The sequence below is a fragment of the Mytilus californianus genome, unplaced genomic scaffold (genome assembly GCF_021869535.1).
Source record: "Mytilus californianus isolate M0D057914Y unplaced genomic scaffold, xbMytCali1.0.p SCAF_15, whole genome shotgun sequence".
Lineage (NCBI taxonomy): Eukaryota > Metazoa > Mollusca > Bivalvia > Mytilida > Mytilidae > Mytilus > Mytilus californianus.
In genome coordinates, this window is record NW_026262637.1 from 7,724,853 (window position 1) to 7,738,463 (window position 13,611).

The following is a 13,611-nucleotide window of genomic DNA, read 5'->3' on the forward strand; positions in this document are numbered from 1 at the left end:
AAATGAAAATTTATTTGATAATCATTAGAGAAACAGATTCTTACATAGTTACTCGTGGATTATCGGATTTATCCAATCTCGATAGTTAAATTATCAATTATAAAGTCCTTGCCGAGGCTCGGACTTTAAAATTCGATAATTTAACTATCTCGATTGGATAAATCCGATAATCCACTGGTACCAATAGAAGAATCTATTTTTGATCAACCAGTGGTTCGTTTGGTCCCAGTTCTTCGAATTCATTGGTCAAAATTCGATAATGACGTCAAACTTTCTTGCTTTCCTCTGAATTTCCTATTGTGACGTCATGAACAAAGGCGACCATGCCTGATGACGTCACATAGAAAGAACACATCTTTTTGCACATCATTCGAAAAGAAGGATTAAAAATGTCTATATGGCGTCTATAAATCATTAGAGAAACAGATTCTAGCACCGAATCTCGTGCAATACGATATTTATCCACTCTCGACATTTAAATTTTAAATATTTAAAATGCTCGGCAAGCCTCGCGTTTTAAATTTAAATAATTAACTGTCTTGAGTGGATAAATATCGTATCACACTTGATGCAGTGGTAGATCTATATATATGGGATAGTTACAAAATGTTCAGATTGATACATACATTAAAATAATGTAATAAAATAACTTAGTTTTTACAATACTAAAAGTTCATTACAAGACTATATTGTAGGCCTATGTAGTGTACTAAATATAACAAAAACTTAAACTTTTTAAAACAGCAAAAAATCAACTGTAATTAATTGACTTTTTCTATAATTTTTTTGTTTTAATAGTATTTAAACTTTTTTGTCGCTAAATTTGTCTTCCTGTCGCTAATTTTTCTTCTTGTCGCTAATCTATTTCCTCTTGGCGCTTCTTGGCGCTTTTTGTCGCTTCTTGTTGCTAATTAGTGAGACCAAAAAATTATCTCCCCTGTATGAATAGAATAGAATAGAATATAGAATATTTTTTATTTCCCAAATTACAGGGCCCATAAAGGGCATAAAATCAGATACAATTGATTTACATAATTGGTAACAACAACAATATTTTTTTTTATATAAAAAAATATTCTATTCTATTCTATGTACTTGGATCCCTCCGTTATTCGGAGCACCCCTCTAGAGCTCCAAAGGTACAGTGGAATAAGTGTACACTCCCTAGCGGGATTTAATATTAACAAGGAGTCTTGGAAGTCCTTACCACAACACAAAGGAAGTGCTGGAACACCGGGATTGGTATTATGGTGGAGGAAGGCTGAATTACTCGAAGAGAACCACCAGCACAAGAGAGATATCCGCAGATAATGATTTATCTCTAGGTCAAAGTCGCAACTTTGACCAACAAGGCGGCCTTGTTGGTCAAAGTCCCCAAGTTACCATTCTAGTTTAAACGAATTCGTGACAACTCGCCCCACTGCCAAATCGCCCCACACCAAATCGTGCCCCACTTAAATTCCTACTTACTCGCCCCACTCTGGTTGTGTGGTTTACCAACTCGCCCCACTTATGAAAAAAGGAAAAATCCCGTTGAATAAAGGTCTGCTAACTCGCCCCGGCCTCTAATAAAAAAAAGAAGAATCAAACCGTATTGCATTAAAGACTACCAATTATTATGAAAAAGAGTTTATAATCAGTCCCGACGAATATTAAAGGTCTGCCAACACGCAGATGACAATGATGAGGTCATGTGTTGCGACAGACTAAAGTTATTCTCAAATAAATACTACAATTACAAATTAATAATAATTAATGCATCTATAATTTCATTTTAAGAAGTTTTTATGAAGCATCATTTAATTTCAAAAAGAATCAGAAATTGAATTTTCTATTTTCATTAGTATGTATTACCAAGGATTTGTATAGTAAGATTTACTATACAAATCCTTGGTATTACTGTTGGGTTTTTCTATTGTTATTTTAGTAGTACAGTGCGGGAGATTTTTCATAAGTGGGGCGAGTTCGCAGGACTAAATTTCATTGTGATTTTCCTCTTTTTCATAAGGGAAAAAAATCAAAATCGTAAAATGCTCTCAGCAGACATAAGATAAGAAAAATTTATTCATATTGATTGGGCATAAGTTAAATATACAACACATGTCAAGCTCTAATGAGCTTTGATCGAATATAAAGACATATAGTTATTACATAACATAAAAACAGTCGAAGATATAAACAACCTGTAATTCAAAGACAGCATGATTATCTGGACTATTGGGGAGCCTGTGAAAATCACCCTTCTGATGTACTGAAATTTCCAGGGCCCCGAGTCAGAATCGAACCAGGGACCTTTAAGCACTGTAGCCATCGGTCTTATATATATAACCATTAGACCACGAACCCACACACCCTGTTCTTTCATTACATGGGTTATACCAATGTCCTAACGAATGTCCTTACCAATATGACAAATGTTAAAATACCTGTTTTTTTTTTATTGGATTCTGTTATCTGAGAAGACTATAGTATTATAATGGATTGACGTTAAATTTGCAACCAAGCAAGATTATTACATATAATTAATGAATATAGGGGGAAAATGATTTTGAAAACTTTACCTGACTTGACTGATATGAGGGTCTGGATGGGATTTATAGAATTGAGAATAATGGACCAATACTACAGATGAACGGGCCCAAAAAATAAAGAATAGAGAAAAATTGACCAAAAAAATAAAATAAAAGAGAATAATCAGCGTGCTTAAGTCATATAAAGAACAAAGAATAAGGGACAAAAAATATAGATAATAGAGAAAAATAGGCTATAAATTAAAGTTAAAGAATACAGAAATAAAGGACCCCCATCCAGACCCTCTGATATGCAAATGCTTAATACTTTTTAATGAAGAAAAGAATGACTTCATATTTGGTACCAGGCAAGATTATAACATTTATTCCATAAATATATATCTTGAAATAAATCAGAAAAAGATGATTGAAAAAATATTATTAAAGGCAAATTTTAAATACCTGACCTGACAAACACCGACTGAGCTGTGATCCTATTTCTTTTATTTTGAGACTGATTGACTTCAAATTTGAAACTGAGATTATCAATTCAATACAATACAATACAAATAGTTTATTTACGTCTCACCATTAATATTACAAAACATAACATAATACACGAATACATAAAATAATATAAAATATTAATGCCATTCTAAAAAGAATCATGAGAGACGGGATTAAAAAAAAAAAAAAACTGAAAATTAATAATAATAAATATCAATGTACAGCTAGATTTAAAAATTTCTTTAAAAATATTTACAGTTAAGACAAAAGGTTTAACGATATAAAAAACGACGCCTTCTATCTAAAATTAATTTGCAGATTTTGGCACTATTAATAATAATACTATCACAGTCACTTGCTAGAACAATAGACAATTTTTCCAGATTAGAATAATTTAAAAAGTTTGAATATTCTGACAAAATAATTTTTAAAAAGTTCATTTCGCAGGTCATCGTACAATGGACACTCTAACAAGACATGTTCCTCAGTTGCAACAATGATTTTACAAGTTTCGCAGGTTCGTTAACGTTGTTGCACGGGTAGCCTCTCAAATCGTCCAATCTTTATGCGGATCGGTGTAACACCACACCGAAACTGCGCGTATGCTCTTCTATGCGATTGAATTATAACTTTGTGCATGTATTCCTCGGTGTGTTATGACGTTTTAAAGTTCTATAGCTCCTCAACTTATTTCCACCGTTACCATTCCTTTGAGATGAAGTTTTATTAAGATTTTCTGACCATTCATCATAAAATTTAGATAAAAGTTTGTCAAAGAGTACATTTTTAACTAACTTAAAAGGCTTTATCCACATTTTCGGCGTCATACAGGATCATCATGTCTGCTGATAAAAATTGTTGACAAGTTTATTATTATTACTAATACACTCACTCAGGCACACATTGTGTGCAACAAGAGCAACATAATATAGTATACAAAATATCAAATTGGTCAATAAATATGACAAAGAAATAAAAACCGCAACCCTTTTATCATTTCGGGTGAAAAAGAGGTTTTTAGTATTTGTGAAATACAATGTAAGTTCAGGATAGTGCTCGCTTAGAATAACATTTTCAAGATAGATTATTAATAAAGTGTTTATGCACTTCGCATTGAAGATAATATAGTTCCAGTTTTTACATTTACTTGCGTTCAAGCTACAAACTCTGACCACTTGAAAATTTTGTAGTTAAGTCTATCGCGGTCCATGTTTTTTAGTCTACACCACTGGTTATTGACACTGTTCCATTGTTTTATGTTAGCTGGTATCCATCCTGAGTCACCGACTATCGCCGTGTTTGGTGTATATCGACCAACACCCATAAAAGAGCGAATCGCTTTATTCTGAACCGCGTTTACACAGGAAAAGTTTTTATCTCCCCATACTGCAGCTCTATAGCTGATAGTGCTCCAAACTGTTGAATCGTATAGTTTGGAAAATGTGCGAAACGGAAAACCTCCAAACGCTTTATGTTTCGAAATTAAAAGTCCTAAAGCTCTATTGGCGGCAGCTGCAACATGTTTAGCCATGATCTGGTAGTCCAAATGTTCTGTTAATACGAGTCCAAGATATGTATACTTATCGACTGTTTGTAAAGTTAAATTTCCACATTTGAAATTTGATGCAGATCTTGGTGAAGAATTCGGACGGAAATATACGACATTTGACTTGTTTTCATTCACTATCATTTTATTGTTGACGCACCATATATTCAGTGAATCCAATAACGTTTGCAGTTCCCTTTCACATCACATCCATTTAATGAATATCAGAAACGAAATATTTGAATGTAAAAAATCTTGACCTGACCTTTGTCTACCTTAATTGTCCTCATCAATGTCCTGACCGATTAAATCAATTTAAGGCAAATATTTGTTTTGCTCTCAAAAGATTGACTTTATTTTGTAACAATGTTAAGACTAATTTTTTTTTGTTAAATGAAGTTAAGAAAGAAGGTGCACGTTTTATTTTGATCAACGTGAAACTTGACCCGACCACCTTCAACTTTATTAAACTTAATACACAAACAAACACGGTTTTAATTCTAGCCTTTTATTATCAATGAACATATATTACTTTAATACATAAATCTGGTAGCAAGTCAGATCCATCAAATTATTACCATGGTGATACGGTCTGATTAGTCAGAGGCTGGACGTCTGGAATGTGGTTAATCTGTTAACGGTATCTCATTGGTTATAAATAACATTAAATGGCTGCATCTCAGCTGCTTCCGGGCTGCTTCTGGGGGAAGTGAAGGACATCTTAACGTCTGATTGGCTATTATTGAGTTGTATGCATTATATGTCAACGCGTCCGTAAGTGGGGTCGGATAAAAATCATGATAGTAGGTCATTGGTATAAACTATAATGAAGTGTTCAATTGCTATCATAATTTAAGCCAAATTTAGTTCACGAAGCCCTGTCAATTTGAGCAAACAATATCATTCTGTGATGATGAAATTTATGTTATCTTGAAATTTTGTTGCAATTTTGGTACAAAGGTGTGTAAATATGGATTATTAATGTTCTTTCAAAAACAAACCAACAATACATCTAATCTTCACTTTATAGTGCTTATTGAAACATATTTTGCTATATTTCTTCATAAACTATTTTTTTAAATAATAAATACACAAAACGTGTGCTCTATGATTAAAAATGTTATCCTCATATTTTTCATTGCTTGAACATATTGATTAGAAAATATTCAAATCACGGAATTTACCGTATTGATACGAAGATGTCCTTTCGTTTCCCCGCGTATTCACCGCTTCATTGATTTCTGATGTAAACAAAACAGACAATTGCCGATAAACAGCTGATTAGAAGAATAGAAAACAAACAAGGTGAGTAATATGTATATTTCGTCGTGATGATAATTACTATTTGCTTTGATACACATGCTCGAGATAATCAAGGTTTCCCATTTTCAGATGGTGCTGCTATTTTGCTAACCTTTTCAAATCTCAATCAGCTGATACTATATTAGGGAGGTCAGCCAAAATATGAAGTATAGAGAAAGTGCATAAAATTACATTATTATGAAAGAGCACAAAAAAAGAAATTCATTGGTTCCAAAATTTTTGGAATCGGTCAAGCGGTTCAAAAGTTATGACCATTTAGATTTCAAAAATTTGGCCGTTTTCCTTGCGAAGGCAAAAATATCATATTTTGGGCTATTTTTTAGGCCAATTATAACAAAAGGGTTAGGAACTGCAAGCAATCTATCTGCATTTTTGCAATAAGACTCTTTTATGCTTTGATTTAAGCCACTAAAGTCCTTTGTAACATCAATATTAAGAAAACTACAATATCTCAAACTTTGTAAAAAAAAACTTTGGACTTAGTTTTTTTTTGCTATGTGTCAAGGGCATCTTTGAATAAACTGCTATGTTTAGACATTCATATCTTCAAATGGAAAGCAGGCAGAGGTCTGTTGTTTTGCAGGTATGTAGAGACCTAAACAGGTAACAGAAATATATTAACAGACGTATTGCCAACATATCTGAATTTTTTTTTAGTCGACTCAAAGTCATGCCGGCAGGCCCCCTTTTTTTAGGTACGTTTTTTTGGCAAAAAAATACATTTTTGGTCAGAAAATGCTGGAAAAAAATCCCTAATTTTTTCTACTACTTGTTTTGTATTGTTATTTAGATGTTTGACAAATAAAATAAGCTGTGTAAGCTAAAAAAAATTTTTTGAATAAGAAAATCAGCATTTTGGCGTAAATTTTTGAGCTATTTTTCACCAAAAAAACACTGAAATTTACACAAAATCTTAAATATCTAATTTGACAGTAATGTTTTACAGAAGTTAGTGACTGTTACTGTGACTTTACATGTAAAAGCACTTTTTTGTCATATATTAATAGAATTCAATGCAATAAAATTTTTGAAAAATGGTCAAAAATGGGAATGTTTTGACAATTTTGGAAATCGCGGATTTTTTCAAATATTTGCGCAGTTATGAAAAAATTGAAAGGAATATTGGAGATTCCTTACATATGTTTGGTATCATATTAAAGCTTAAACTCTTAGCTTTCAAATGAACCTAATTTCATTGTATTTGGCTGATTGATATTTATCCTAGATGGATTTTGGTTAGGCCTATACCTGCATGAAAAAAAATCTATTGTTTCAAAAAACCCAAATTTTGACTGAGAAAATAAAAAAAATCCATTTGAACTCTAAAAGTTAAGTCATTGCTTAGTCAGACATTGCTATAATGCTGTTTTCTCTTGGAAATTGTATTATTTACACTAAAATATTCCAATTATTCAAAAAAATTAGTAAACATTTTACGAAAAAAGCGGTTTTTCTAATAAAAAAAGGCTATGTTGAGAACTTATTAAATATGAAGACCAAGACCGATGCAGTCTTTAAGTCCTATAATCAATTGGATTTTGCAGCAGTGACTATCTGAACTGGATGCATGCAATTGTATGCATTGTTTAAATGATAAATAAACTATTCATCATTTGACTAAATTTATTGAATGTTCTTTAAGTTTTCATTTTCAGGTCGGAGCTGTTTCTTTACCAACATTTACCATGATCTACAAAAGAGAATATATTTATATTAAACAAATTAAATATTTTGCATTTGTTCAATTATCTTGGAGTACCTGCAGTTTCGTACAAGTCATATGATATCTGGTTTACATGCAATCTAAAAAAAAGGGACTACTTTATTTGAGATTGGCTGCTGACAAAGTGGTTTTCTGGATTAACCGTCATCAGGAACGCTTGATGACAAAATGTAAGCATGGCCAAATTTTAAAACAAAACTCAATATAGTTCAATTTAAATAATTTTTCTGCGTTCGAAACACTTTACTGCAACCAATCTACAAAATAAATGAAAATTAGTACCTGGAAAAAAAGAAAAAAATCCCTGGATAAAAGTCTACAAAAGAAGAAAATTGTGTTAAGAACCTAAAAGAAAACAAAAGAGAATTAGTGCTGAAAGAAAAGAAAAGAAAACAACCATTAATCTGGCTGAAAAAAAAAGTTTCCTACAATTAAATCCTCACATCTCCATTCTTGTAATCCTCTATAACAGGCTCCTCGAAAACATTGCTGTTGTCATCATCATCGTCATCATCACCATCACCATCCTCAAAGTCGTATGCAATAGTTGACAACCCTGTATCTGCATCGTGCCCTGTGACAGTCCCTGTATACCAAAACTCCTCCCCATCAGCCTCTCGACAAAATCTGTGATCCACTCGTCTACCTTCAATAAATGCTGGATCCAGGGGCACAATCCTCAACTCATCCTTCTCCATGTCGTCTAGCAAAGGGAAGCTGAAAGTCTCGGTCTCACCATCATAAACTAAGGTGTACATATACTTACCACGCCTTACCTTTAAACCTGTAATTATACCATAGTACCATTTGCTGGATCCATCAAATTCCTCTATCAAGTGCTGAACTCTCTTACCAATCAGATCTTCAGGTTTGTCAGGTGCTGGTGTGTTTGGAACTGCCCTACTACTACGTGTACCACCTTGTGTCTTCTGCCTTTTCTTTGGAGCCTCTGTGTTTCTCTGCCTTTCTTCTTCTGCAAGTTTCTGAAACTTCTCCTTCTCTGCCTGAAGAGAAAGACTAGAAAGGGGGTTAGCCTGACCACTTACTTGTTGCACTGCTTGTCTTTCCTCTCTCTCATCTTCTGCCTGGCGTAGCACACACTTCAGATTGGCTGTCAGTTTCTCTGCACTCAGATACTTACCGCCTGCCATCACATTAAGGATCTTACCTGTGTTAGGAGTACCCAATACATACCGCCTAAATGTCAACTGAGTCTGTAAGGCTTTAACTCGCTGTTCGCTCTGTAGGGAAAGTAACTGTCTGTCAATCTCACTTGGTGTCTTCCACAAACCTCCTACTTCCTGTAGCTTCTGTGTGAGTTCCTCTTTCTTTGCCCGATCGCGCTGTTCCTTTGCCTCTTTCTTCTCTCTCTTCATGGCGAGTGCTTCCTGGCGTTGCTGGCGAATGTCTGCTAACCTCTCTACGTACCTCTGGCGTTGTTCCCTAGAGTCTTCCCTGGCCTGGCGGAGAACCTTTAGATAATCAAAACAAACCTAGACCGTTAAAAGCAGGTATTAAAACTAAAACAAAACATGAAGTATCTTATTTAAATACACTCATATACATGTGTGTGCCAGTACTAACGTTTTTGTGGAGATATCGTTGCTCATTTTTACATTGTATTTAATTCATGTTTTCTGTATTATACTGTATTTCTGATTTTTTTCTATGCTTTGTCAATGCAGTTTAGAAGATGCTTTAACTGTGATTAGCTAGTACAGGGAACCCTTGATTTTACTTCACTTAACTGCTTTAATTGGTGGTATTCTTTTAGCATTGTATTAATGAATTTGTTTTTAAAAACATTTTCTGGCAATACAGAGCAGAATAAATTCATTTAGTTGAGCTATAGATTTAAATGTATTATTAAATTTTAATCATACACATACCTGTTCACGATGTGCTTCATCCAAGCTTCCTAACCAGTTCGCTGTATGGTTCTGTGTCCACATGGTGATCCCCTCCATGGCGTTGGTGGTGGCTCTCGGCATGACTCTTATGAGGCTGTCTAACTGGGAGAAGATCCTTTCAGGTCCAACATTCGTCCTGGGAACTGTCGCCGACTCCTCCAGAAGCTCTGGTGACCAACCTGTAGCATACTTACCTCCCTCAATGTGGTCTTTCAACTGTCTGCTACAAACAACCTTGAAAGATGAAAACAAAAGCTCTAAAATCTGTTGTGTAAGGTTGTCTAACTGTGGGGAAGGACTTACCAATTTATCGAATACTTTATCCTTCTGGACTGTCTCCTCACCAAAGATGAATTCCTCTCCTTTCATCAGGGTTGAAGCGTCGGTGGACAATCTCTTGAAGGCGTCGTACAGCTGCTGGTACAATGGGGTCAACTCACTCACATGTCCATTCTCCTCCATAAATCTCCACATTGGCCCTGTCACCATTTTGGATACTATACCTAGTGCTCTGGCTCCAGCTTGAAAAGACAAAATACGGAGATCAGCGTTCACTGCTGTAAAGAGTCTATTATCTATTTTATGCTCCTCTGCAAAGGACAGAAGATCATTAAGTAGATAATAAACTCCTGCAGCATTATGAAATAAGATATTAAATCTATTACCTTTAAAGGAAGCTAGTGGCACTTCCTTTACCTGCCCTTGAGTCTGTAAAAAGTCCCATGACTGTACTGGTTTCCCTGCTTTTTCACATCCACGATCCTGCACTGCCTTACATACTGTCCGTACCATTCTCGTTGTACCTGATTCACCTGGTATACTGTATCCTCCTGGTAGTGTAGGGGCTCCAACCTTCTCACCAGAGTGAACAAGACTCTCCCACAAAGAAAGAGTCTTGTTCGCCTGCTCGGACAGACCTACTAAGAAATGAAGACCACAAAAGAAGTAATTAATGGTAACATACCTCTCTCTCTGTACTGCAGTAAGGGTGTTCCAGTTCTCAACAACATGTGGTAAGGCTTTCTCTCTCCATTCTGACAGTAAGGTAACGAACTTCTTGTTGACACTGGCCTGGTCGCTAACTGTGTTCTTTATCTTTACTGTTACCTGTCTTACCTGGTCATTGTCATCGCCTGTCATCTCAGTAATGATGCCCTCCAGTAACTTCCGATACGCTTCTGCATCTCCACATGCCATATCACGCATTCCCATGCACATGGTTTTACCTGATAGAGAAATTGAAATTGCACCATAATGATGCCCAAATTTAGTGGTGCCATCAGGCCCTACAGTTATATTACCTTCTGATGATTGTATCTCTTCCTTCAAGTGAACGAGAGCTACACTCCTAGCCTCCAACAGCATGTACTTGGCAAATGTCGATCCAGGTAGTCGTTGCGGCGTCATACCAGTCATCTTCTCCATAACAGTCTTAATGATCTTCGGAACATTCTTGGCTCCAACTCTCATACACATCAGCTCCATGTAGACTTCTCTTATGATGTCTGTATACCTACCATCATGAAAGGTAACAATTTCACGCTGGTTCAAAAAGGCTTCCATCTGCTCCTGACACTCCAAATACTGACCTTGCCAAAATGCTACTTCCTCTTTCAACTCATCAATTCGTCTGGAAAAAACATTATTATCAGGTCTCTGATTATCAATACCTTTATAATACCTTACCTGTTCCTTAAGGTTCACCTTTTCCCGCTCCAGTTCTGTGATGGTGTTGGACATCTCCTGAACTCTCTCCTCTGCCCCTCTACCTACCTCCTGTTGCTGTTGGATTTCTTCTGCAATATAAGAAATTAAAGTGTATTCTGCATTTTTTCTATTTGAGCATTAACATTTGCATCTAGTATATTTTAATAAAATTAATATACATTCAATGAAGGTATATAACTTTGTAAATGTAATCACAAATTTTATATTATACACAGTTTTAAAATTGCCAGATTATGTTGCCATCTTCAGGTCCACATTGTTTGTTTTTTGTCTTTTATCATATATTTTTGTCTTTTATCATACATTTTTACTTCTTTTTTTTTGGTTCCTGGTCAAACTTATTTAATCATGTGATATAAAATTTAATCATGAGTTGACTTATTTGCCATAATAAAAGAACATTATTTACAGTAAATTATTATATTGTAATTTTGCATATTTTATAATGCATACCCGTCTTTGACCTCGCTTTTTCAGCCATTTCCTTGTAGTGGTCCTTCAATCGCCTAGTTGCCTTCAGTTGTCTGCTCTTTTCATTAAGACGGGACTTCAACTCCTCTGTTTCCTTCTCGTGCTGGGTGGTGGTAGCGTCATCTCTCTGCTCGCTTTGTCTTTTCTCTTCCTCTAACTGCTGGTTCCTGGTAACTAATTTCTGATGTTCTTCCTGCATAGAGGAAAAAGCATTAGCCAAAGATTCAACCAATCCTCTTAACTCTAAAGGAATACTTACTTCTCCTACCTTCAGATTGAGGGACCTCAATCTGTCAACCAAGGCATCACTACTACCAGGCATGTCGAACAACTCTCGTTTCAGCATCTCTATCTGGCTAGTCTGCTTTGCTTTCTTCATCTTTTTCATCCTGTCAACTTCTCTCTTTACCCTAACATGCATGGTATTCTTCTCAGTGTCAGTCATCTTGGTTACTTCAAATAAAGAACATATTATATTATGAAATCTTTCTACTTTATTAATACTGCTATACTTATCTATATACCTGTGGATTTCCATCAATAGTCCTAGAGACATCTGTCCAGAAGGAAGCTTCCTTGAAGCACCAGTGTTGAGTAGGTCAGCTTCTGTCAGTCCATTACGTCTGCACTCTTGCAAGTACTCCAACTCATCTCTGGCCCTGGCGTCTGGATAGAGGGGCATACATACCTGTGTTGTTGAAGTAGGATCTACTCTATCCAGCTGACTTCTCAGAAAATGATAGATGGGAAAGCAGGCTTCCCCATCTATCATACCTACCAACTTACTCACCCTGGGCTGTATCTTACCAACATCAGTCCAGACCATATCTGCCATACTTACTGTGGACTGAGTACCACTCGCCATTCCATCCCCAGATGGTCCTACCTCAAACTCAGTCCCAAAACGTCTACTGGCATAGTCAGCTATGCTTCTCATGTCATCTGAAATAAATAAACAATAAGCATTAATGTACAATCTATTGTGATTCACAGAGACTAACAAAAATTAAGAAAACGGCTCATTAATTATTACAAGAGTTGAAATTAATTCTTCTATTTAATTTATTTGAATAAATGTACTATTAATACAATATTTTCTTCTATATATTATGTATTTTAACTAAAACTTTAAAAAACTTAAAAATTTACTTACCATGTATTAAAAATATCTCCAGAACTCAATAAAATCAAACTAAAATGACGAAAAAACAAAAGAAAATAAATAAAAAAATAAACTAAGTTATAAACAAAATATCAAAATCCATGTACACTTTTAAATGAATATCTTAACAAAATTAAGGAAGTTCTAGTCAGTCTGCATAGTATAATGAATTTCAAAATCAGTAGTACCTTTGACACATAGTTTTTCCGGCGGCCATTTTTTTCAAAACATCTCCACTTCAAACGATTTTTTTATCGTACCAAATCACTGCAATACCCATAAAACTTATATATTTAGAAAGATAAATGTTTGAACTTTAATTACATATCAATTTTTTGCTCATACAATATATTTTTCACCTTTTTCGAAGCAATTGAACTTGGGAAAAATCCGATATTTGTGCCGTCGCAAGGAAATCATTACGTTACGATAATCGCATTGGCGACCTCCCTAACTATATGTATAATTATCAATATACAATGGTGCTGAGTTTAATCTATCGGCTGTATTTGTATAAGTATTTGTAATATGTGATATTGGCAGATCGAACTGACTATGTATAAAGGCTCTAGTTTATGACTTGGATGCGTTAACAATGATGGTGGTTGATAAGGAAATCCAGATCCAGGATGTTAATTCAAAACCAAACAGGTATTTTACGTATATATATATGAATTCATCCTCCTGAACATAGTACCCATATATAATAACCATACACCTAATCGCTTTAT

At 34.8% G+C, this 13,611-nt stretch overlaps 1 protein-coding gene across 1 annotated transcript; it reads right to left on the reverse strand.

Moving 5' to 3' along the window:
* Window positions 1–7,708: 7,708 nt before the first annotated feature.
* On the reverse strand, window positions 7,709–11,259 carry LOC127725313 (uncharacterized). The gene is made up of 2 exons (XM_052232241.1): window positions 9,499–11,259; window positions 7,709–9,081 (listed from the first exon to the last, which is right to left on the reverse strand). Exons 1-2 carry the CDS (start codon window positions 11,257–11,259, stop codon window positions 8,041–8,043), a joined length of 2,802 nt encoding a protein of 933 aa, XP_052088201.1. The 3' UTR covers window positions 7,709–8,040.
* Between the last annotated feature and the right edge of the window lie 2,352 nt (window positions 11,260–13,611).

Coding starts and splice junctions, on each gene's coding strand:
- LOC127725313 (XM_052232241.1), bottom strand. CDS start 11,259: ATGTCCAACACCATCACAGAACTGGAGCGGGAAAAGGTGAACCTTAAG. Junction 9,082..9,498: donor ATGAAGCACATCGTGAACAG/GTATGTGTATGA, acceptor GATTATCTAAAG/GTTCTCCGCCAGGCCAGGGA.